At 46.4% G+C, this 25,759-nt stretch overlaps 1 protein-coding gene across 1 annotated transcript in view; it reads left to right on the forward strand.

Annotated features, from left to right (window-relative positions):
• The window catches only part of FRMPD3 (FERM and PDZ domain containing 3), an 869,033-nt gene that overhangs the window by 526,733 nt on the left and 316,541 nt on the right, over positions 1-25,759 (forward strand). The window contains exons 9-10 of the mRNA XM_078686306.1: positions 7,384-7,510; positions 25,396-25,485. Of these exons, the coding sequence (XP_078542432.1) occupies positions 7,384-7,510; positions 25,396-25,485 (217 nt within the window). The remainder of the gene's footprint in view (positions 1-7,383; positions 7,511-25,395; positions 25,486-25,759) is intronic.

Consider the following 25,759-nt stretch of genomic DNA (forward strand, 5'->3'; position numbering starts at 1 on the left):
TAATCCAGGCCTCCAATTCCCAGACCGCATTCCCGTTGGCGCCGCCGGACAGGGAATCCAAGAGGTACGAGCAGTACGAAAAAAGATCTTCTCGTCCCTTAGTCTGGGACTGCGGTCTTCCAATACCGCATGCCTCTTGGGCCGCTACACCCACTCTCTGTGGGATAGGGTTGCGGATGTGCTGCCAGAGTGTCCGTTGGAGGTACGGGCCAAACTCGGCCAAGCCCTTGTGGAGGGCCGGGATGCAGCCAGATATTCTATCCGGTGTGGGCTGGATACCACCGACTCACTAGGTAGAGCGATTGCAACGACGGTGGCGGTCAGACGCCACGCCTAGTTGAGGTCCGCCAACTTTTCGGCCGATGTCCAAAACACACTGTAGGACATGCCGTTTGATGGCCGTCGCCTCTTTGGCGACAAGGCAGACCATGCGCTTGAGCGCTTTAAGGACTCCAGGGCTACGGCCAAGTCCTTGGGCCTCTCGGCCCGCGCCAGCAATCGGCTGCCTTTCACTCCTTTCGTGGCCACGGAAGGGGTGTACCCACACGTGCTGCCAGCCACGCTTCGCAGGGTAATACCCAACGCGGTAGCGGCCGTGGGAACCGCCGGCCCGGTGGTCGGGGACAACGGCGAGGTCAGTCCACACCTTCCTCCGCAGCATCTGCCTCTAAATCCTCCTAGTCCGTGCTTTCAGGCCCATGTGACGCCAGTGGGGGGCAGGGTTCGCCATCACCACCTCCACTGGCGCACTGTCACTTCGGACAGGTGGGTGCTGCAAATCGTCCGAAGGGGCTACTACCTCCCCTTCAAGGCGACTCCTCCAGCCATGCCACCGCAGAACCACCCTGTATTGGGGGATCATTTGCGACTTCTGAAGGAGGAAGTTACGGCCCTCTTGGCCAAGGGGGCCATCGAGCATGTTCCTGGGCCAGAAGTAGGGTGTGGTTGCTACTCCCACTACTTTCTGGTACCCAAGAAGGGCAAAGGGGGCCTACGCCCTATCTTGGACCTAAGGAACGCCAACGGCTTCCTCCGGAAGGAGAAGTTCAAAATGCTGACACTGGCTCAGGTCCTAGCTGCCCTGGACCCAGGAGACTGGATGGTAGCGTTGGACTTGCAGGATGCTTATTTCCACATCCCCGTCCTGCCGGCCCACCGGTGCTACCTGCGGTTCAAGGTTGGCCACGAGCACTTTCAGTTTACCGTGCTTCCCTTCGGCCTTACCAGCGCCCCACGGGTGTTCACAAAGGTGATGGTGGTGGTCGCAGCTCATCTGCGCAGGTTAGGGGTTTCAGTCTTCCCCTACCTCGACGACTGGTTGTTGAAGGCGGGCTCGCCCCAGACAGTCGTCAGCCACCTCCAGACTACGGCAGATCTCCTGCACCGGCTGGGGTTCTCCATCAAAGTGCCGAAGTCACACCTGTGCCCCTCTCAGAAGCTCCTTTTCATCGGAGCGGTTCTCGACTCGGCGCTGTTTCGGGTTTATCCACCCGAACAGCGGGTCCGGGATATTCAGGCTCTGATTCCCATCTTTCAGCCGTTATCCCGGGTCTCGGTCAGGTTGACTCTGCGGCTTCTGGGGCTGATGGCCTCCTGCATCCTACTGGTGCATCACGCCAGGTGGCGGATGCGGGCTCTGCAGTGGGACCTAAAGTTTCAGTGGGCCCAGCATCAGGGCAACCTGTCCGACCACGTCCTGATCTCGGAGGGTACTGCGAGACAGCTGCAGTGGTGGCTCACGGACCGCGATTGGGTCAGCGGCAGATCCCTCTCCCTTCCCGAACCGGAGCACGTAGTTGTGACGGACGCGTCCCTCCAAGGCTGGGGTGGCCACATGGGAGAGGCGGAGATCAGAGGCCTCTGGTTCTCGGCGGAGGCCCGGCTCCACATCAACCTGTTGGAGTTACGGGCGATTCGTCTAGCACTGAAGGCATTTCTCCCCTCTGTCCGGGGGAGTGTAGTGCAGGTGTTCACGGACAACACCACCGCCATGTGGTACTGCAACAAACAGGGCGGGGTGGGGTCGTGGACCCTTTGCCAGGAGGCTCTGCACCTCTGGCAATGGCTGGAACGCCAGGGCGTGACCCTGGTGGCTCAACATCTGCAGGTTCTCTGAACGCAAGGGCGGACGAGCTCAGCCGTCGGTGCATGATGGATCACGAATGGTGTCTGAACTCGGACGTGGCGCAAGGCCTCTTTCAGCGATGGGGAGAGCCTTGGTTAGATCTATTCGCCACCGAAGAGAACGCGCAATGTCATCAGTTCTGCGCATTGGAATTTCCAAGGCGGCACTCGCTCGGCGACGCTTTTCGTCACGTGTGGAGTTGCGGTCTGTTGTACGCCTTTCCGCCTATACCACTTCTGCCCAGAGTGCTGAAGAAGATCAAGCGCGACCGGGCCCAAGTCATCCTTGTGGCTCCGGACTGGGCATGAAGGTACTGGTATCCAGAGCTACTCAGTATGTCAGTCGATCCCCCGGTTCGTCTGCCTCTTCAGGAGGACCTTCTGTCGCAGCAACAGGGGACGGTCCTCCACCCGAACCTGTCCACTGTCCACCTCCATGCTTGGAGATTGAGCGGGGACAGTTGAGGCCATTTGGCTTGCCTCCTGAAGTCTGTAACGTCATTCTGGCAGCCAGGTGTCCCTCCACAAAGTCGGTATATGCCTGCAGGTGGAACAGATTTGTGGCATGGTGCACAGCAAAGGCTGTGGATCCTCTTGCTGCCCCTCTCTCTGAGGTTCTTCTCTTCCTTCTTTCTCTTTCCCAGCAGGGCTCTGCTCTGGGCACTATCAAGGGCTACCTTTCTGCCCTTTCAGCTTTTCTGAGGCTGCCTGATCAACCTTCTTTGTTCAAGTCCCCTATTGTAAATAGATTTCTTAAAGGCATCACACACACACGTTTCCTCCTGTTTCGTTTGTGATGCCTCAGTGGGACTTGAGCCACTTCACAACTGTCCTCTCCGCCTTCTAACTCTGAAGACTGCTTTCCTGGTTGCCATCACCTCTGCCAGGAGAGTGAGTGAGCTCCAGGCCCTTTCTTGTACTCCACCTTTCCTTTCTGTCCATCCGGACAAAGTGGTGTTGCGTACTAAGCCATCTTTCCTGCCCAAGGTTTTCACGGCCTTCCACATCGGGCAGTCTATCACCTTGCCAACCTTCTTCCCGCCACCGCATCCCTCTAAAGAGGAAGAGCGGCTCCACCGTCTTGACCCAAAACGTGCGCTCTCATTTTACTTGGATCACACACGCCAGTTCCGGGTGGATGACCAACTCTTTGTTGGTTACGTGGGCGCTAAGAAGGGGAAAGTGGTGCACAAGAGGACCATCTCCCGGTGGATCATCTTGTGTATCCAGGCATGCTACTCCTTGGCTAGAAAGGAGCCCCCTGTTGGATTACGGGCTCATTCCACCCGAGCCACGGCGACTACAACTGCCCTGAGCTGGGGGGTGCCCTTACAGGACATCTGTCAGGCGGCAACGTGGGCATCACTGCACACGTTTGCAAGACACAACTGCCTGGACAGCCAAGTCCGGAGGGATGGCTTCTTTGGCCGTTCTGTCCTCCAGGACTTTCTGGTGTGATTATTGGTTCGCAGACCCAGCACCCGGGTTGGTATTGCTGGGGTATCTATTCTAAGGTAAGGAATCTAATACTAACGTGTCTCTTTCAGATGCACAAGTTACTACTTGTGTAACGATATATCTGTAAGAGACATTAGTTAGTATTAGATTCCTTACCGACCCACCATCCTCCCCGTTTTGCGAACCGATATCTAGGGTTAGGGTTACCCCCTTTCAGGGCCCTAGTTTCAATGGCACCAGTGTTGGTTTTTAACACGGCTCTGCGTTTCTGGCACGGAAAAGCTGTGTCTAAGAACTGACGTCAGCACGCGGAGGCGGCATCTAAGTACTCCGACGACGTCATCACGGCGCCCACGACGCCGACGACGGACGCGGAGCCGCAGACGACGCCTACCGACGCGCAAGGCTACGCAAACGTTTCCGGATCCAGTCTGATGCCTGGGGATATTCTAAGGTAAGGAATCTAATACTAACTAATGTCTCTTACAGTAGTAACTTGTGCATTAGTGTGCATTACCAGAGTGACCAGGGATTTGTCAAAAACGTTACTTTATAAAAACTGCTAATCAGTGGTTCACACTGGCTTGATGCGTTGTAACTTTTTTATCTCTTAAAGGTTTTGTTAAACCAATTTTCTTATCATAGAAGCATCACTTTACGAACAGTGCCATAGTGGTTACAACAATTCCTGCTCCAAGGAAGAGTGACATATGCTGTTTAAAAAGTTATCTTTGCTCCTTGTTTTTAATGGTGCCTGTCACCCAAAATACAATTTATGTAAATTCGAACGCATATTTCATATGTAACCATTACCCATTTAGTACGTGCAATATGCTGTGATCGGTAAAATATTTCAACATTCTATTTATTGTGCACACCTCGTCACATATGCATGCGTTTTGAATTGCTCAACAAGAAATACTGTGAAAAATGTTGTCATAAAATCCTGTTCACTGACATAGCTTCATGCTTCAAAATGCCATTTCAAAATTCATTTAAGCTGTTCTCCGACATACTATACGTGACTAATTGACTATAGTACAATGTTTTTTAGATGGAAGGGAGGTATTTAAATTCTTGCATGTCAGCAAGGTCCATAATATGAGGCTTGTGATAGAATAGATATAATCGAGCACCATCTTAGTGCGTGCATTGTCCCCATTGCAACGAGAGAAGGAGGTATGCAAATTCTCGCATATCTCCAAGTTCCATAGGTTGTAAGATTCAAGATGGAATAAGTATAATCGAGCACCATCTTAGGGCGTGGAATGTCCGCGTTTTAACCAGAGAACGAAGAGAAGCCACACAGTTATGTTTTTCTCCCATAAATTAATAAGCCGTTTTTAGGACTACAGAAAGGACTTGCTTCTACACTATTTAAAAATCTAACCAGCAAACCTTAGTGCAAGGGACATAAAACATTAAGTGCTATGTTTTTAGCAGATCGTACATTTCTACTTACCATTTGCACGACTCGATAACCAGCAGCATATACGTGCGTCAGTTTCAAGGTTTGGACCTCAAACAACTTTTGGGGGGCTTTTTATATTGCGATTCAAAGATGTTAAGCACCTGAGACTGTAGACATCGACAAACCTCTTGTCGAGCGTGTCAAAGTTAGGTGAAACAGGCGCCATGTTAAAAGTGGATGTCACTCATTCCATTTGATTAAATAAGGTTGGCACCATTTCAAATAGAAAGTATGGTTCAATTCAATACAGATTACAATTTAAAATGCTTCAGTGTGTCTATGTATATATGTGAATTTGTTTTAAATGTTTGTATATATGTTTTTTTATAGCCCTGAAGAAGTCCCCTTTGGGACAAAACGCGTCGGCCACTGCACCTAGTGTGAGTGAGTGGGCTCAATGAGATTGTAAACCTAAGTGTAAGTTAGGTGTAAGTTAAAAAAGCCTTCAGGATCCTAATTCTTGTTTATTAATAAGGTCCTTTAGCGAGGATAAACACTGTTTAATGTTCTAAGAGTGTAATGACAACTAACATCTATCGCTCAGTAAGGTTGATATGTTTCATCCTGTTGGAAGTGCCTCCAGATTCATAACATAACAGGTGTATTTGTAAAGCGCACATTCACCCCAGCAACGGGGCATCTTGGCGCTGAAATACCCAACTCAATGGTACTTATTTTATCGACCTCAAATGTTTTCCGATGCAGTCATGTAAATAATATGGTGAAAACATACACCTATAGACACACCCAGTGTCAGACAGCAGTCCATACTTATTAATGTAAGCTACATTCCACCAGTAGATATCATCATTCAGTCCATTTTTATGTCTGGATGATATATAAATCCAGCGCTGTTCCTCCGAAATTCATTTCTTTCCAGATTCCTTGTCTCTGCTATGACATGTTCCAGAATGACCCACTTACGATCTTTTATGGAGTGTCTAGCGGTGATGTAATGTTCCGTCATTTTGGTGGTAATGTGTCTACAACTGATGTTACTCCTAAGTTTGCAGATTCTTGTGCTTATTTTTTGAGTAGTCCTGCCTACATATCTGAGTTCGTATGGACAGATTATCAGGTATATGAGCTGTTTAGTATTGCGGTTTGTAGGTCTTTGTAATTGCCAAGGGGTGTGTAAGCCTCGGTCAATTTCTTTCATTGGTGTGGTCAGGTCTGATGGCAGAAGCTGCATTGACCACACAGGTATTGGCCTGTTACCCCTTGGAAGACCCAGTGTACTGTGAATCATATTCTCTGATTAAATTTGGCTCTGGGTCTGGTGTGGACAAGTGTATCCCGCAAGTTTTTTGCTCTTTTGTTAGAAAAGAGGGGATAGTGCCACTGTCTGGGTCCTGTGTTTAGAATGCATCAATTGAGTGTAATGGTCTTTTTGACACAGTCTCAGGCGATGGTGTATGTGCTTACAAATACCAGAAGGGTTTCTGATTTTTCCTTTGGTGGTGTTTCTAGTAGTGAGCCTTGATTCCAGTTTCTCACATGTTTTCTAAATGATTTTCTCAGGGTAGTCACATGCCCTCAGTTTGTCTAACAGCTTGTTGTTTAAAGTCTTGCTATTGTGTTTTACTTATTTTCATTTTTTTAATTTCAATGATTAGTGTCTATAAGAAACCCGATTTACATAAATGAGTCCTTGGTGAATTCACAATGTCTTCTACTTTTCCTGAAATATTTAGCCTTCTAGGATCATACATAGGTTTTATACCTGTTTCCACTACAAAATGCAAGTTGGTTAAAAGCACAGAAATTAGGACAAATTCACTACCTCTTAGAAAAATGCAAAAATTGGCAAAAAGATTGTTTGAGGCAACTCTGATTGTTCCTGAAAGTTGTGAAAATGGTGTTCTTGACACATCAAAACCCCTCTTTGATGCCATTTTTAGAAAAAAATAACACCCAGATTATTGCACAGTATTTATTTCCCATTGCTCCCAGAAAATAACCCCATAATTTGGCAATTTTGTTGGTGCACTCCTGGTGAATCCTCAAACAGTGGATGCTTTTAGATTCCTAAAGATGTTGGGAAAAATACGCAGATTTGGTGTGGATACTTATAGTGGAAAGAAGTGCCCCAGATATCTGCAATTTATAACCCGTTCAAGCCCACTAACACATTATGGTAATGCAAATTTTTCAAAATTGGCCAACAGATTTACACCGACAGAGAGAGAGAAAGACAAGGTGATTGATGTCCATATTGTTGGTTATTATTTTTCTGTGATTATAGAGGTTTCATGTCTCTCTTTTCCTCTACCCTTTCCCCCATTACTTCATTTAATGTTTTACTTGACTCACTTATTTTCTTGTTTTAGGAAGGAATGGGGTTTGGAACCTTTTTTACCAACATCCCTTCTGCAAAATGTGAAAGAAAAAACTTTGAGGAAAGCTCTCTCTCAACAGCTAAAAACTCACCAGAATCATCTGCCAAGTGGCACCACGGTAAGGATGCTGATGAACAGTATTCAATTATTTATTTACTTATTTCACAGTTGTAGAATATCACTTTTTCACAGTGATTTCCATGAATCTAGTTTATTTATATTACGTAGTGGAGAGTTTGTGAAACTCACACATTTCCTGTTAGACCAATTTTGCAAATGGTTTGGGAAGAAAATGTTTTGCTTGAACAACAAACGTTTCTTTGAATCAGTTTGTTGTTGGTATACTTTGTGACTTCTGTATATATAGTATGCTTTCACGTTCCGTTTCCATGCAACATATCAGACAAGTACATTTTGTGGAATGCATGTAATAACATATAATTATAGAATTTGTATGTGTATTTTCCCCAAAAAATGGGGGCAGTTTCGCACACCTTTAATTGTGACTACGGGGTTTTTGTACCTGATAAACAGCTCCTGAATACATGTGCTCTTTGATAAAACTAAAAAGACCTTTTAGTAAGTAGGCTGTAACGTCACAAGATGTAGATGTGTTCTAAAAGCTTATGCTCCCCTGCCTAGTGTGTACAAATGCAAAGTACAATGCCTAGCTTCAACCTAAAACACAGGCTCAAAAGCAATGCTTGTGCAACTAGCAGTTTTAAAAGAAGTCTTCTTTGGCTCAGTGCGTAGTTTCACTAACATCTGTTAGCGACCTATGAAGGTCATTGCTACATAATATATGTAATCGAGTTGAATACAATCTATTAAAACATTGCATTTTCTTAAGGTCTATTGCTAATGTGACTTTTCTATAAATAATCATATTGTCTTCTTGAAAGTTAACCATTCAGAGCTTGTCAGCTTGAGGCCTGTCCCTCAAGTTGAACCTCCTACAGCTCTGAGGTAACTTGTGTTTTCACTCTTCATTAACCCTTAGAGAGATGTGAGTGACTGACATCCACCAAAGCCTTTTGTAAAAATATAGCTTTCCTGGAATGTGAAGGTGAAAGTGCCATAGAATGCCTATCAAAGTATTTTATGACAATGTCACCATCACAGGACAGGGTCACAGTAGACCTGAAGGAGTTTTTCACCACAGAGGATGGGAGAAAAATTGTCCTGAATGGGCGGTGTTTGTTCTTCTTCCATAGGCCAGATTGGGCTGCCTTTGAGAAGAGTTGGGATAGAGAGGTGGGACTGTAGGACCGGATACTGTGGGATTGTTTTGCAGCCAACCACTCTTAGGAAGGGGAACCAAATGGGACCAAGGATGAATACAAGACTGGGCTCGAGGAGAAGAATTGATTATTCTTTACCAAGGAAGTGAACACCTTAAGGAATCAAGGGTGGGACATCATTCTGACCCTCTCACTACATGTAATTGAGAGCCTGATTTAAAGTTTGGCAGATGGGTACTCCAGCACAAACATGACGTATTTTCTTATTACAAGTGTGTAGTAATGAGCCAGGATACATCAGTTGTCTTGAGTAGATTTATTGTAGGTTACATGGATGAGGAGCCAGCTCCAAGGCAGCCAGCCCCAACAGACACCAACTCAAGAATACATAATACACATTCTAATGTATCTAAGCAGCAGTAGAATGTCCTTAAAGAAACACTACACTTATAGCTAAACAAAGATGGGAAAATAAACAGAGTAGGCTAAAACAGATTACTACATTTACCTTCCCTTCTTCTAACAGCAAAAAAACTTTAAAAAAAAATACACACCCAAAATGTAATTCCCTGAACCTTGCAGGTTTAACGATATTCCAGGAACTTCTCCTGGCATTACCAGGGACAGATTCCGTGCTCAGAGAAACCTTACCATCAGACTTGGAGGACAGCTGCTGGGTAGAACATTGAACTTTAGCTACCTTGCTCAAGTTCCACCAACATTCACTTTCAATTTGAATAGCATTGCCAACAATTTTGACAACCTTAACAGGTGGACCAAATTTACTCTCACCTTTGTTAACATGAATTGACTTTTTGATCTCAGCAGTGTCGCCAACCTTTAGGATAGACATTTTTTACCCTTTCCTAGTATCAAAACTAACTTTCTGCTTAGCTTGGGTAAGAGAAACATTACCTTTTACAAAATACATCAATTTGCGTACATCTGACTCAGCATTAATCCACTTGGACATCCACCCTGGACGAAAAGAAGTATTAGGCTTTCTTCCCCTCATTAATTTGAGAGGAGGCACTTTGGTGGATGAATGTGGGGTGGTTCTATAAAACCATATCATGCTGTTAAGTGATTTGATAACATCTTGATTGCTGGTTTTAGCCCACTTCACACGGTCCGATTCATCCTCTCAACAAGTCCACTTCCTTGATGGTTATAAAGAGAACTTTTGATGTGTTTTACACCAGAGATGGACAAAAAAGATTAAAATTCCTTACTGATGAACTGTTTCCCATTGTCTGAAACAAGAGTCTCAGGAAAACCTTCTCTAGACCAGACCTCGCTTAAAAAGTCAATGATAGTTTTGGTATCCGCTTCCCTAACTAACTTGTACTCAGGCCATTTTGATGCATAGTCTATCAAAACCAAAACAAACCTAGAGTTACCACTGAGAGTCATATAGGGTCCCATGACATCTACCCCAAGTTTGGCCCAGGGCCGGTCAGGACACTCAACAGGAATAAGGGGAGGAACAGAAGTTTTATGGGACTTATCAGATGACTTACATATACAACAATCTATTACAAATTAGTCAATTTCTGAGTCCATTCCTGGCCACCAAAATATGTCGCGAATGCGCTGCTTAGTAAAAGAAGATCCCAAATGTCCTTCATGAGCTCTAATACAAATCTCTTTCCAAAACGAATGTGGAGGAAATAATTTGTCATTATGCAGAAAAATACCCTCCTCCAAGGAAAATTAATTTTCAATTTTCCAAAATGGTTGAAGTGAGGGAGATAAGACCTTTTCTCTAGGGCACCCACTTCTAATGAAATTATAAACCTCCTGGAGAATACAATCATTATCAAAAGCTACCCTCCATTCTTCGTCAGAACAGACCTTTAGTTCCGGAATGTCCACTCCTGCCACAAGGCAATCTTCGCAATCCTAATCAATAAGGTCAGAAAAGGAAACATCATCATCATGTAAATCAATCAATCAATCAATCAAGGTATTTATAGAGCGCACTACTCACCCGGAGGGTCTCAAGGTGCTTGGGGGGGGGGGGTGCCGCTACTGCTCGAACAGCCAGGTCTTGAGCTTCTTCCTGAAGGAGAGGTGGTCTTGGGTCAGGCGAAGGTCGTCGGGAGGGTGTTCCAGGTCTTGGCTGCCAGGTAGGAGAAGGACCTTCCTCCTGTTGTCGCTCTTCGGATGCGGGGGACGGCGGCGAGGGCATGGTTGGTCGATCGGAGGTGGCGTTTGGGAGCGTAGAAGTTGAGGCGGTTGTTGAGGTAGCTCGGGCCATGGTCGTGTAGGGCTTTGTGTGCGTGGGTGAGGAGACGGAAGGTGATTCTCTTGTTGACGGGGAGCCAGTGCAGGTCTCTCAGATGTCCGGAGATGTGGCTGCGTCGGGGGATGTCGAGGATGAGTCTGGCTGAGGCGTTCTGGATCCGCTGGAGTCTCTTCTGGAGCTTGGCGGTGGTTCCGGCGTAGAGGGCGTTGCCGTAGTCCAGTCGGCTGGTGACGAGGGCCTGGGTGACCGTCTTCCTGGTCTCGATGGGGATCCACCGGAAGATCTTCCGTAGCATGCGCAGGATGTTGAAACAGGACGCGGAGACGGCGTTGACTTGTCTGGTCATGGAGAGGGAGGAGTCCAGGTTGCGTGCGTGGTCTGTCGGTTTGGGTGCAGTGCCCAGGGCGGAGGGCGAGGAGCCTAGGATGAGGACTTCCGTCTTGTCTGAGTTCAGTTTCAGTTTCAGGCGGCTGGTCGTCATCCACTCGGCTACGTCTTTCATCCCTTCGTGGAGGTTGGTTCTGGCGGCGGCGGGGTCGTTGGTCAGGGAGTGGATCAGCTGGGTGTCGTCGGCGTAGGAGATGATGTTGAGGCTGTGTTGGCGTGCGATGGCCGCAAGGGGGCTCATGTAGACGTTGAAGAGGGTGGGGCTGAGCGAGGAGCCCTGAGGAACGCCGCAGATGACTTCCGTGGCTGCAGATCTGAACGGTGGCAGGCGTACTCTCTGTGTCCTTCCAGCGAGGAAGGAGATGATCCACTCCAGAGCCTTTTCCTGGATTCCGATGTTGCTGAGGCGCTGCACTAGGGTGCGGTGGCAAACAGTGTCGAACGCCGCGGAGAGTTCTAGGAGGATGAGGGCTGCTGTTTCGCCGTTGTCCAGCAGGGCTCGGATGTCATCGGTGGCAGCGATGAGGGCGGTCTCGGTGCTGTGGTTGGCTCGGAAGCCAGACTGTGAGGGGTCGAGGGATCCATTCGTCTCGAGGAAGGCGGCCAGCTGCTTGTTGACGGTCTTCTCGATGACTTTGGCTGGAAACGGGAGGAGCGAGATGGGGCGGTAATTCTTGAGTTCGGTGGGGTCCACTGTTGGTTTCTTTAGTAGAGCGCTGATTTCGGCGTGCTTCCAGCTCTCAGGGAAGGTGGCGGTGTCGAAGGAGGTGTTGATGATGTCCCGCAGGTGGGGTGCGATGACAGCGTCGGCCTTGTTGAAGACGTGGTGAGGGCAGGGGTCTGTCGGAGATCCGGAGTGGATAGAGTTCATCGTGCAGATGGTGTCTGCTGTGTTGATCTGGGTCCAGGCGCTGAGGGTGGTGGTGGGGGGCGTTGGTGCGGTCGTGGGGAGCGTTGTTTGTGGGCTGAACCTGTTGTGTATGTCAGCGATCTTGTTGTGGAAGTAGGAGGCGAGGGAGTTGCAGAGGTCTTGCGACGGGGTGATGTCGTTGATTCCGGCGTTGGGGTTGGAGAGCTCTTTCACGATGTTGAAGAGTTCCTTGCAGTTGTGTGCGTTGTTGTCCAGCCGGTCCTTGAATGCTGATTTCTTGGTGGCGTGGATCAGTTGATGGTGCTTCCGGGTGGCGAGATTGAGGGTGGTCATGTTGTCCGGTGTTGGCTCCCTTCTCCAGGCTTTCTCGAGGGCTCGGCAGTTCTTCTTGGAGCTCTTGAGTTCGTCGGTGAACCATGGGGCCTTCTTGCTGCCGGGTCTGCTAGGCGGGGTCCTCAGTGGGGCGAGGTCGTCTGCGCAGTTGCTGATCCACTTCGTGAGGTTGTCGGCGGCCTGGCTGGGGTTCGCTGAGCTGGCGGGAGGGTGTTGGCTCAAGGAAGTGGTGAGCTGGTTTGCTGTGATCTTGTTCCAGTTTCTTCAAGCAACCTGTTGCTGGTGGTGGTGGATCGTGGATCTTCTGAAGGTGAAGTGGACGCAGCTGTGATCCGTCCAGTGGAGTCCGGTGGCGTGGCTGAAGACGATGTCCTTGCTGGAAGAGAAGACAGCGTCGAGTGTGTGTCCGGCGAGGTGGGTGGGGGTGGTCACCAGCTGCTTGAGTCCGAGGATGGCGAGGTTGTCAAGCAGGGTGGTGGTGTTGCGGTCGTTGTTGTTCTCCAGGTGGAAGTTGATGTCCCCCAGGAGGATGAAGTCAGCGGAGGGGAGGGCGTGCGGGCTGATGAAGTCGGCGATGTCTTCGCTGAATTGTGTGCGTGGTCCCGGGGGTCGGTAGATGAGGGTGCCTCTGAGGGTGGTTTTGGGGTCCGTGTGGATCTGGAAGTGCAGGTGTTCGGCGGTTGTCAGGGTGTCGTCGGTGTTGGTCGATGCGGATGGTGTCTCTGTAGATGATGGCGATGCCTCCTCCAGTCTGGTTGCCGCGGTCTCTTCGGGTGATCTTGTAGCCCTCTGGGATGGCGATGGCGATTCGGGCGCTGAGGAGTCGTTCATCCAGGTTTCCGTGAGGAAGGCGACGTCAGGAGCTGTGGTGTCGAGGAGGTTCCAGAGTTCGATGGCGTGTCTGTGGACGGAGCGGGTGTTGAGTAGGATGCACTTGAGGTGGTTGCTGCTGGTGTTCGGCTTGGCGGGCGCTGGTGCGGGGCAGGTCCGGATGCAGGTGAACTTGCAGGCGTGGCAGCTGAAGGGTCCGTGGGTTCGTCTCGGGGTGGCTCGGTAGCATCCCGGGATTCGGCCGGTGTTGAGTGCGTTGAGGGTGGCGGCGTCGTACGTCCGGCGGGGGCCAGGGGTCTTGGCCCTGGGCACGGTCCAGACGCGGACGGGCGCAGACGGGCTTACCTTTGGCGCACCTTCGGCGCTCAGTCGGTGCTCCCGCTGCGCGCGTCCGCTGCGCGGTCGCTCTGGGGGCGTCATAAAAAGGGAGCCGGTCGGGAGGGTCTGCGGGAGGGCGGGAGCCAATCGGCTGGCGGGGGGGCGGGACCGCGGGCTAGGGCGGCGGGAAAATCTGGCGCGGCCTCGGCGGGCCTCGGGTGGCTGGGGTGGCGGGAAAATCTGGCGCGGCCTCGGGTGGCTGGGGTGGCGGGAAAATCTGGCGCGGCCTCGGCGGGCCTCGGGTGGCGGGAGGCTGGTGGGCTCGGCGGCCCTCGGGTGGCTGGGGTGGCGGGAGGCTGGAGTGCTCGGCGGCCCTCGGTGGCTGGGGCTGAGCAGGCAGGCACAGGAGCGTGGGGGTGACCAGGCCAGGAGGCGCAGTGGTCACTCCCTGGCTCTGGTCGGGCTCCCCTTAAAAAGGGAGCCGGTCAGGAGGGTCTGCGGGAGGGTGGGAGCGGGAGCCAATCGGCTGGCGGGGGGCGGGGCCGCGGGCTAGGGCGGCAGGAAAATCTGGCGCGGCCTCGGCGGGCCTCGGGTGGCTGGGGTGGCGGGAAAATCTGGCGCGGCCTCGGCGGGCCTCGGGTGGCTGGGGTGGCGGGAAAATCTGGCGCGGCCTCGGCGGGCCTCGGGTGGCGGGAGGCTGGTGGGCTCGGCGGCCCTCGGGTGGCTGGGGTGGCGGGAGGCTGGAGTGCTCGGCGGCCCTCGGTGGCTGGGGCTGAGCAGGCAGGCACAGGAGCGTGGGGGTGACCAGGCCAGGAGGCGCAGCGGTCACTCCCTGGCTCTGGTCGGGCTCCCCTTAAAAAGGGAGCCGGTCGGGAGGGTCTGCGGGAGGTCGGGAGCGGGAGCCAATCGGATGGCGGGGGGCGGGGCGGCGGGAAAATCTGGCGCGGCCTCGGCGGGCCTCGGGTGGCTGGGGTGGCGGGAAATCTGTGGAAGGAAAGCGAGAAAGAAATCCGCTCTCCCATTTTTTTCTCCAGAGATGTGTCTGATATCAAATTGATATTGCAGTAATTTTGTAATCATTCTCATGATTCTGGGAGTACAACATTTCGTGAGACTGCCTCCCAAAATGTTGACTACTGGTTTATGATCTGTCTGAAGCAAAAACCGTTTCCCCCACACATAGGAGCGAAACTTCTCAATGGCCCATGCGCAAGCTAGTAACTCCTTTTCAATAACTGAGTATTGCAATTTAGGTGACCTTAGTACTCTAGAAGCAAACCCTATGGTTCTTTTGGACACCATCTTCCATCTGTGTCAGGGTAGCACCTAAACCTACTTGACTGGCGTCAACTGTTAAGCAGCATGGTAGGCTGGGGTCGAATGGTTTAAGGACAGAACTCTTCCCTAAAAGATTTTTAAAATTCTGGAAAGCCAACGAACATTCATTGCTCCACGCAAACTTAGTCCCCTTTTTAAGAAGATTACTGATGGGACGGACTATCGTAGCATAATGAGGCATGAACATCGAATAGTCCTCACAAAGCCCCAGAAGAAATTTGGCTCCAGTCTTGTCAGTGGGAATAGAAGCATTGGAGATAGCTTCCAGTAGACCAGGTTTTGGCTTGATACCATCTTGAGTGAGAACATAACCTAAGTATTCTACTTCTGTACAAAAGAACTTACATTTTTCTACTTTTAGGACGACACCATGCTGTTGAAATAAACCTAACACTTTGTGTAAAATGAGATCATGTGAAGAAGAATCTTTTGCAAAGATGAGTACGTCATCTTGGAAAACAAATACTCCGTCAACCCCTCTAAGGATGTTGCTCATGACTCTTTGGAATACCGATGCAGCCGATGATAACCCAAAGGGTATGCGCCGATATTGAAATGTCCCTAAAGGTCAGATGAAGGCAGTAAGATGACGTGACTCAGGATGTAATTCAACCTGGTGATATGTGCTCGCCAGATCAATTTTGGTGAAATATGTTGCACCTTTGGTTGATGCAAACAGATCATTGATTTTCAGAAGAGGGTGTGAATCAACCCAGATCTCTTTATTTAGGGACCTCACGTCAACACACTCTCTGAGTTGACCACACCTCTTTCTAGCAACAACCAAAAGCGAAAGCCAAAGTGAGGACTCTGCTGGCTCGATAACTCCTTCCTCATGTAGCTGCAATAACTCCTTTTCTAAATCTTCCCTGACACTATAGGGTACACCACTGAGTTTGTGATTTGCAGGCAGAGACCCCTCCTTAACTATAATCCTGTGCTTGAATACCTTAATTTTTCCTAAGTCGGAGCTGACAACAGATGGAAACTTCTCCTGAAGTATTTGAACCTCAGCGAAACACTCAACAACAAGGACCTGCTCTTTGGTTCCAGGTTTAAGGATCATTCCAAAAAGTCCTTGATGGAACCACCCTAAAATATTAAGCCCTTTAACAGCAACATACATTTTCCCTTTTATTCTTCTTCCTTTGAAGCACAACTCCTCTTAAAAAAAACTAAAAGATTGATTTGGCGACCTTCGTAAGATACTGGTTTGCGGTCAGGAGAAAGAGAGGCAGAGTACCTTCCCAAGTTTCCTCAATTTTTTTTGGGTGATCATGGTTATTTTGGCAACAAAATGAAGTAACTTTTTGATGCACTTACTTCCAACATAAATATCAACGGCTGGATCAACACAAGATTTGGGATCACCTTCTATGACCTCACCAACGGTATTATCGGAAACAACAGAAACCACTTCAGAATCAGAAGAAGATTCAGAATCAATCATACGTACCATAGGTTTTTTAAAACTCTTTTGTCCCTTTAACTTTAAACAAACCTTTGCAAAATGTCCCACCTTTTTGCAATACTTACAGGTAACATTGGTAGCAGGACATCGCGATCTCTTTGAATGAGGTGAATTTCCACATCTTATACACAATGTAGTATCAGTATTACCTGACATACCAGATTTAGCGTACTTTTCCAAATTTACTCTTATTGCTTTTGAAAGATTTCTTTGCCGCCTTGGCAGATGAATCAAGATTGATAGCATTAACATGTTCTACAAATTTCTCCTCTAATTCCTTTAAGGACGCCATCAGAATTTCAATACTTTTAGCTAACTTTATGGTTTCACCTAAGGAAGGGTCACCCATGGTGAGTAACTTCTGTCTAATATTTTTGTCCTTACAGTGACACACAAATTGTTCTCTGATGAGTTGGTCCGTAAAGTTCTCAAACCTACAGTCAGCCGCCAATCTACGTAAAACAGAAGTATATGAATCAACAACCTCACATTCCGATTGCTTTCTTTTGAAAAATGTATGCCTGAGAACCATGAGACTTGGTTGCTTGTCAAAATGAAGTTTAAGCTTTCCTACAGTTTCTTGGTACAAGTCGTTCAGTGCAGGATCATCTTGAGGTAGATCTGGTAGATGTTTAAACACTGACCTACCTTCAAAACCCAGAGAGTGTAGAAGTAAACATTTCTTTCTATCTGTAGCGAATTTGGATGCACCTATCGCTCCTAAATAGGTTTCAAAGGCATTGTGCTAAACTTCCCATCTAATTGTTGGTTCTCCGAGAGTGTCCAGAAATGCTGGCGGAGGATTGACAGACTGCAGTGTACACATATTGAATCAATATGTAAATAAAATATGAGAAAAAAATATGACTGTTATCTTGAAATGCACAACTGTAGACAAGGTCTAAGCAAACAAATGAAGTACAAAAACAGGCAAGAAGATGAATATTACAATAACAACATGTGTATAAATATAACATTGGCTAAAATGTAAATGATAAAAGTGTCAAAATAAGCTGTGCGCATCAGCGTTGATTTATTTAATGCTGAGCGCAATGAGATTAAACACAGGAGCTGTGTGTATCAGCGTTGTAATGTTATTTAATCTTGAGACACACAATTAACTGTGCGTATCAGCGTAGTGATGTCTGTAAACCTGAAATACACAATGAGCTGTGCGCATCAGCGTCGAAAAATCTGTCAGATGAATCAAAAATGGTTGAAACGCACGATTAGCTGTGCCCATCAGCGTGAGCAGATTGGCAAAAACAAAACACAGGCTTTGCGAATCAGCGAAGAAAGGTTGCTAGGGACGCAGGTGTAGCATTGTGGCGTGACTCGTCGCTAGGAGACAAGCTGAAGGGACGCAGAGGACGCTCTGTTTTTGTTTCAATCTCGGAAGCGCTGACGTATGTACAGATCTGTTGTTGAGCTTCAATCTGCAGGAGCGCGCAGACGCTGTGAATGACGCTGTTAAGAGCAGACTCGTGAAGATGGCAGGTGAGAGAATGTTGAAGATTAGAACTTGCCAGGCAGTGGAGGCAAATTTATAAAATCTTTATTTGGTTGCGTTAATAAAGTCGAAAAGTAGCGCCTGAAGCGGTGGAAATACCGCGCAAGTCAAAGCAGGTGCACAGCGCGTAGGGCAGGGAGAATTTCAAGTTAATTAAGTAACAACGCCCTACCGTGTCAGAAGAGTTGGCTGGCACATGGTATGACAGCTTTTAGAAATCGGAAACACAATATCTTAAAGTGGCTGTGAACTTCAGTTACGGGGAGACTAGAGGCAGGAGGCTTTAGGCTTGACTAGTCTTGATTGTAGAAAATTTCTGAAGTCATGCACGCTGGGTTGTCCATGAAACCAAGATCATTGCCAGTAAAATGTAGTAATGAGCCAGGATACATCAGTTGTCTTGAGTAGATTTATTGTAGGTTACAGGGATGAGGAGCCAGCTCCAAGGCAGCCAGCCCCAACAGACACCAACTCAAGAATACATAATACACATTCTAATGTATCTAAGCAGCAGTAGAATGTCCTTAAAGAAACACTACACTTATAGCTAAACAAAGATGGGGAAACTAAACAGAGTAGGTTAAAACAGATTACTACAAAGTGCATTATATGCTAAAGCACTTATAATTAGGAGGACTGGCTTTCCATCCCCAACAAACTCTACTTCAGGATACCTATAGCAGTGTCTTGCCACTGTTCTTTACGAACACTCCGCTGTCCTACAGGTGGTGTCAGGAGTAGGATTTTCAGGCTACAGTTTAGATGTTCAGTTTATAGCATCAACTGGGAAGTAATGTAGAAAGATAGAGACCATTGCAGGTGCTGGCTCATAATGAATGGAAGTAGCTGAAGCCTGTCCCATGAGCCAAGCAGAGGCACTACCCAAGATAGTTGTATCTTTTACAATTGAGCCCTCACAACCTCTGCCCCTAACTTAACAGTTATTCTCTAAATATCAATGAGGTAAAAAAACTGCTTTACGTTAGTTAATAGAATAGCTAGCGAGGTCAGTTAGCTGAGAAACAACAGTGATCATTATGATTCCATTGCTATTTGTCTCTCTCCAGTCCTCCTTCGTAACCACCTATCTACCAGAGCCAAACCATAGCAGGATGCGAAAAGACCTTTCCAGAACAGCTGGACCTGAATCCTAGCTAGACCTGAAAATTGAATATTACTGCTTGAGAAACAACTGAGGAAATAAAGGAATACATGACAAAGTCATGCCACACACATTTGTATAAAGAATAATCGTCTTAGGTGGAAGCAGTCACTCCAAACATGGAATCATTGATACAGTCTGTTATAAACATTTCTTAGAAGCACCATTGGTTAAAACATAAACATAGATTCAACAGCATTCAAGAGTAGCCCTTCAAAAACATTGCTAGAGTTTCAGCTTTTCACAGAGTTAAGTGACTTGCACATGCATCCTCAAATAGAAATACTGGGACATAGGTCATCAAAACAAACTCCAAAAAGACATAAGAGAGCCTACAGTACTAAAGATTTGAATGGCATGTTGAGAATTATTGTTTAAAGAAACAGTTCCACCTTTGGTCTGAGTCCAGCAATTCCGAGGTGTGTGCAGGGGGTTATATTGCTGGTAAGCGTTCCTACTCTATTAATGATAATGGGAAGAAGATGGAAGAGCTAGGTATGTTCTGTGCTTCAACTGAAAATGGAAAATATTCAGATTTTATTATAGACACAATAGAAGGGAAAGAACAGGCTTTATTGGACACGAAGTTGAATTCAATCAGTAGTGTGAACACCTATGGAGAGTCAGGGTTCATCTGGTGAAGTGCTGTCTGGTGTATCCATGGTCAACAGAATATATATTCACAAGTACAAGCCTCAATAGAGTTTAGAGACATAGGTTCCTTTCATTGATTGGCAGTTATCTTATACCTTCATTAGGTAGTCTTTGGGAATGCAAAATTCCTTATGCAGGAACTCCTTCCATATGTATGTAACAGCGGTTCCTCCCTCTCTCACCTCAGCCAGCTGCTCGTGGTAGGTGACCTCAGAATCTGATCTCTGGCACGTTGTGATTATTAAACATAATCTTTGTAGCATTAATATGCTGTGTGTGCATCACTTTCCAGTATCATTGATTGTAGACCCAGGGCGATGTGTCTATGTGTTCCCTTTATTTTTTGTAGCTCTGTAATTAGGCCAGAATGTGTCATACTTGTGTCTCTGGGTCCATATACAGATGTGATGTGGAGAGTACATACGATTTCAGATCTGGTTATAGAGGTATGTGTAGAAGGAGAGGTGTTCATGTACTATGATCCCTGTTATCTTAATACAAAGGTGCTATCTTTGCCAGTATTTTGTGTGGGATTTGTGCATATGTATTTCATTTGCTGTACTGTTGTAAGTGGCAGAGTTCATTTTTACAATCATACATTTACATCATGAGCAACATCACACCTTTTTTGATCTTATCTGTGCTGTTCATGTAAAATTTCACAGCCCCTCAATACCAAAATGTTACAACCTGATTCTCTCCTAACAGGTGAATGTCTACACAGTAGATTCACATCTGAGACAAGCTTGATTACACTCACAACCCACATTTCAGTTTGCATTGCATGTAAAGATAATGGGGCCAGATGTACAACTATTTTTGTGGTCACAAACGGGAAATCCACCCGTTTGCGACCGCAAAATTGGTCTGCCACATGTATAAACCATATATTGCGAGTCAGTATCCTATTACCGACTCACAAAATAGGGTTTGCAACTCGCTATTAGGAAGGGGGTGCCAAGGGTGTCCCTTCCTAATAGCGACTAACACTTCAATGTACAACTGTTTTGCGACTGCAATTGCAATCACAAAACACTCGCAGTTTATCACCTACTTCTAGTAGGTGGTAAGTCAGTCGCAAACGGCAAGGGGTCACCAGGGGATCCCTTTCCCTTTGAGAATGGATGCAAAAATATTTTTTAAGAGCAGGCAGTGATTCCACGAAACACTGCCTACTCTTAAAGAATGAAACGGAAACGTTTTATTTTTATTTTTTAAATGCATACCATTTTCCTTTAAGGAAAACAGGTTGTATTTAAAAAAACTGTTTTATTTAAAAGGCTGTCACAGACATTGTTGTCTGATGAATCTAGCAGGCCACCAACCCTATGCTAGCCATTCCCAATGGTCGCAAATTGCACCTGCCTAATGAATATTAATGAAGCATGCAATTTGCGACCCTATTAGGAATCGCAAACAGTGTCTGTGACACTGTTGTAATTTACATTTTGTGAGTCTCGTATTGCGAGTCGCAAAACGACACAATTTGCGACTCACAAAGGGTCGTACATCTGTCCCATAGACTTGTAAGTTAGAGCTAGCATTTTACTACACCTCACAAATGTATGAACCCAGAGACAAAGGCTTCTAGGTAACGTTTTACTCCATCTTACAAAATGTATGAGCACAGGGACAAAGGCTTCTAGACAAGCCGACCTTAGTTTCATCAACATATTCACTTTGGGGCTGAGGAAGGTGAATAATTCTATTTGTCGTCTCTCTTCTCAGTTCTAGAACTAAACACACTAGGCCACAATGCTTTTTTTTTACATGAGATAGTCTTGTGTGGTTAATTATAGTCTTTGGGTCTGATTCACAAAGGTAAACTTACACTTTTCTGCAGGTTTACCATTGTATGCTATTCACAAAGAAATTTGCGAGTAGTATAGTAAGTGTAGAATAGTAAGTGCGGAGACTCCACACTCATAAAGATGCTACTCTTAAATCCATTTGTGAATAGTATACGATCGTAAACTTTCACAAAAGTGTAAGCTTACCTTTGGGAATCAGGCCCTATGAGAATTGTTTTAAATTTCAATGTTTCCAAGTTTTTATTGGGTTTTAAAATAGTTCAGATACACTAAGAGGAAAATGTTTTAGCCTTAATAAATGTATTATTTATCTTTTGATTTATTAAACAGTACTTCCCAACATGTTTTAAATGGTAAAATGGTAATACTAATCTGATAACCATGTGTTTACAACGTTTTTAAACCAGTGACATAATTTGTATTTAACCCTTTCACTGCTAGGCCTTTTTATGCCCCAGTACTCAGCCTTATTTTGGCTATTTGGGGCAATTCACGATTAGGCCTTCTTACATTTTTGTCCACCTAAACTATCCAGGGCACATTTGGGTCCTTTTTTTCCAACATCCTCAGCATTTTACAGGTTTTTAGAGTTTGTGGATTCCTTTGGAGGGGACTGATTAAGTTGCCATAATATAGCAATATTTTGAGTTTTTGAGGATTAAAGTGTCTGTTTTTTTTTCATAAAGATGGCATCAAGGAACGGTTTGATGTGCTAAAGTCACCCTCTTCCCAGCCCTCAGGAACATGCAGAGCTGAATTAAAAAAGCCATTTCTTACCACAGTTTTGGCATTTTTCAAAGAGGCAGCCCATTTTTCCTATTTTATTGTCCTTTCAACCTTTATGTATTCTCCCAGAGACAGCGCATCAAATCTCCGCAGCTAGCGCAAAAGGGAGAGAGGTTGCAGCATTTTTCAGAGGGTGGAATCACAGCTCAAATTACCACAGTTTCTAAAATGAGTGTGGTACCACCAATGCATTATTGAATTTAATGCTCTTTAAAGTCCCTTTTCTATACTCCTGTATTAGGACCCTCACAAATACCCCTGTAGCTGCGAGAGAAAAAGTAGCAGAGCTCAAACATGGCAATATTTAAAATTCATGTAACCTGCAATTTACATTGTATCACGAAAAATATATGCAAGCTTACTAGCCGTTTATTGAAGTTTCCCAAAATTTCGAGTGTCTGAGTTACAATAGCAATATTTTCCCAAGAGCGTGGCACTCCTACATACGTATCAGCTTGGGTACAAATGGCCTAATGCAAAGTGACTACACCCTAGCCCATAAGTAGCTAGGAGTTCGCTTTCTCTAGAATGTTATTGCTTAATTACAATGGCATTTCATTGGTAGGATCCATCATTGTTAAAAAGAGAGGTAGATCTCATAAAATGCAAATGCGACTTGTCATGCACATTTGCGTTCATTTAGATGTTGTATGTTTGTTGACCTGCACACAGCAGTATGTGTGGTATTACATTTCAGGTCCAATGCTACAGTACTTTTAATGATTCATAAATGGGAAGTTTGGGCCACGTATACGTAGTTTTCAATTAGCAATTTCCTAATAGCAATTTTTTGTGATTCACAAGTAGGAAATCGCAAACACCTATTTATTAAAGTGTTGTTGACACATTTAACAATTGCTAATGGGGTCGTAATAGGCCTACTTAATTAATATTCATGAGGTGACCCATTGGGAATCGCTAAAAACATAGGGGTGGTGGCCAGCTGGAGACAGCAGACCACCAAGTTTATGTTCGCTTTTAAATGAAGCAGCTTTTTTCTCTACGTAGCCTGTTTTCCTTAAAGGAAAACGGAATGCGGTTAAAAAAAAAAAATGACAAGTTTAAAAAAAAAATATTAAGAGTAGGCCGTGGTCCGTGGTACCACTGCCTGCTCTTAAAAAATGTGTTCTCATGCATTCACAAATGGGAAGGGTTCCCTGCGTGACCCCTTTCTGTCTGTGACTGGGTTACCACCAAGCTGAATTTGGTGGTAAAAAGCGAATGTTTCGCGACCGCATTTCAGTTGCAAAATATTCATACATACCACTGCGAGTCGCTATAAGGAGGGAAAGCCTTTAACACGCCCTTTCCTAATACTGAATCGCTAACTCATTTTGGTACATAGAAAATGGCTTTTTACCTATGCAAAGGGCCCGATTCTGTGAATCAGCCCATGTGCGACCTAGAAAAAGCTATGTACATGTGGTCCTTTGTGACCTGAATAACTCTACTCTTCTATCAGGGCAGATCAACATCGCACTCTAAACAGACAATCAAAAAGTGGCATTATTGTAAATTGAGCTATCTATCCTTTTACATGCTTTAAACTTACATTTGTTTCTTGCATGTGTTGCAAAGGGCCTGATTCTGCGAATCGGCCCATTTGCGACTAAGAAAAAGCTATGTACATTTGGCTCTTTGTGACTTGAATGCATTTTATCAAGCGTATATCTCTACTCTTCTATAAGGGCAGATCAGCATCACATTCTAAACAGACAATGATAAAGTGGCATTATTGTAAATCGAGCTATGTATCTTTTACGTGCTTTTAACTTACATTAGTTTCTTTTAATTACCTGGGCCTTTATTATACATTGTGCCCTGGGGGCGCAACAAGCACGTGCGCCCAGTTTGCGCGCCCACAGGGCACAATGGTATTTATTACAGAAGGGCCCACAGACACTTGTGCAACCCCTTCTGTAATACTGATAGAGCTGGCACACATATTGCGCCAGTGCTATCATGAAAAAGTATTCCCTCGTTTGCAAATGAAGCAATCACTTTGCCTCTGCACCTGCTCTGTATTACCAACGTGAGCGCAGTGGTAAACATGCCTTTAAGAGGCATGCTGAAAGTGCACTGCAAAAAGGTGGTGCACTTTCACTGCTCCTCCTAAAGTCAGCCCTCTTGGGAGGAAAAATGGGGTCCAATAGACCCCTCAGACATCCCCTTTAAAAGTGCAGGCGGGTTGCCGCCTGCACAGGGAAACACGTAGCAGCTTTTAAACAGCTGCCCTGGATTTCACTTGAATGTGCTGCTACTAGGGCAGTGCAAGTTTGCAGCTGCCCTGGGGGGGTAGCGGATTCATTCTAATACGGTGCACTTTCCCTGTTTGTGCAGGGCACACCTGTTGAAAAGTGCAAGGTGTCGCAAACAAGGGCAGCACACCCTTTTCGTAATATGGCCCCAGATAACCGGGTTAGATCTCATGAGTGAGAAGTGTGGCTCAATGGTTAGAGTGGCAGACCCTGATGCAGAGGTCTAGCCCGGGACCAGGGTTCAATTCCCCGCCTCGGCGGGTCTTGTGCTCAAAATTCCACAGACCTGATAATTCTTGAATCGGTGCCTATTCCAATCATGGAGTCCCACTCTGCAACTCTGGGCAATAGCTTGCTTAATCTCCACAACGGCCCCCACAACGCTAAGGATGCCTGGCCTCCACCTTGGGGGTGCCCAGGAGTGGACACCTCACAGGGAAAGCCAGGATGGGTTCCACAGAGGTATTCGTACAAGCGCCTTGAGACCCTTGCGGGTGAGTAGTGCGCTATACAAGTATCAATTTACATTTACATAACACAATATTAAGAAGCAGTACTTGATGATGTCTGTTTTTCAGTTGTTCATAGCCCACTTAATGTCTGATAATATTTCAACTGCAAAACTGGTGACGAGAGATTCATTTTCAGACGGTTCTCTTGTGATTTATAGCCCTACAGTAGTCCCACTGCATCGAGAAAATCTATTATTGATTTCACACATACTGCTTTCTTGTTATTGTTTTTCCCCGCTCATTTTCCCCAAATCCTTGATGTGTTTTTGCAGGTGTCAGCAACCCAGGCCAAGCTGCAGTATCTCCGAATCTTGAACGAGGTTCCAACGTTTGCGGGAGTCCTGTTTACCACCGTGGGAATGGTAATTGTTGCATCCTGTAGTGAGTAGCCCCACCCAGAATCTGTAGCTCCCTCACAGCCGAGATCCCACTTCCTGCTTTCATTGTCAGCCCTGGCAGCCGAGCACTGAACACTTCACACTTCACTTCACCTAGTCACCTTTCAGAAGCAAACTATCGGCTTCTGCTCGTCCATGTTTATTATTGGCAAGCTCCATGTTCTTCTCCGCCATCTTTAGCATCTGCCTTGTGGGATTGTTTTCGTTTCCATAACCATCACTTAGTTTATGTATTTAC

The sequence above is a fragment of the Lissotriton helveticus genome, chromosome 4_1 (genome assembly GCF_964261635.1).
Source record: "Lissotriton helveticus chromosome 4_1, aLisHel1.1, whole genome shotgun sequence".
NCBI lineage: Eukaryota > Metazoa > Chordata > Amphibia > Caudata > Salamandridae > Lissotriton > Lissotriton helveticus.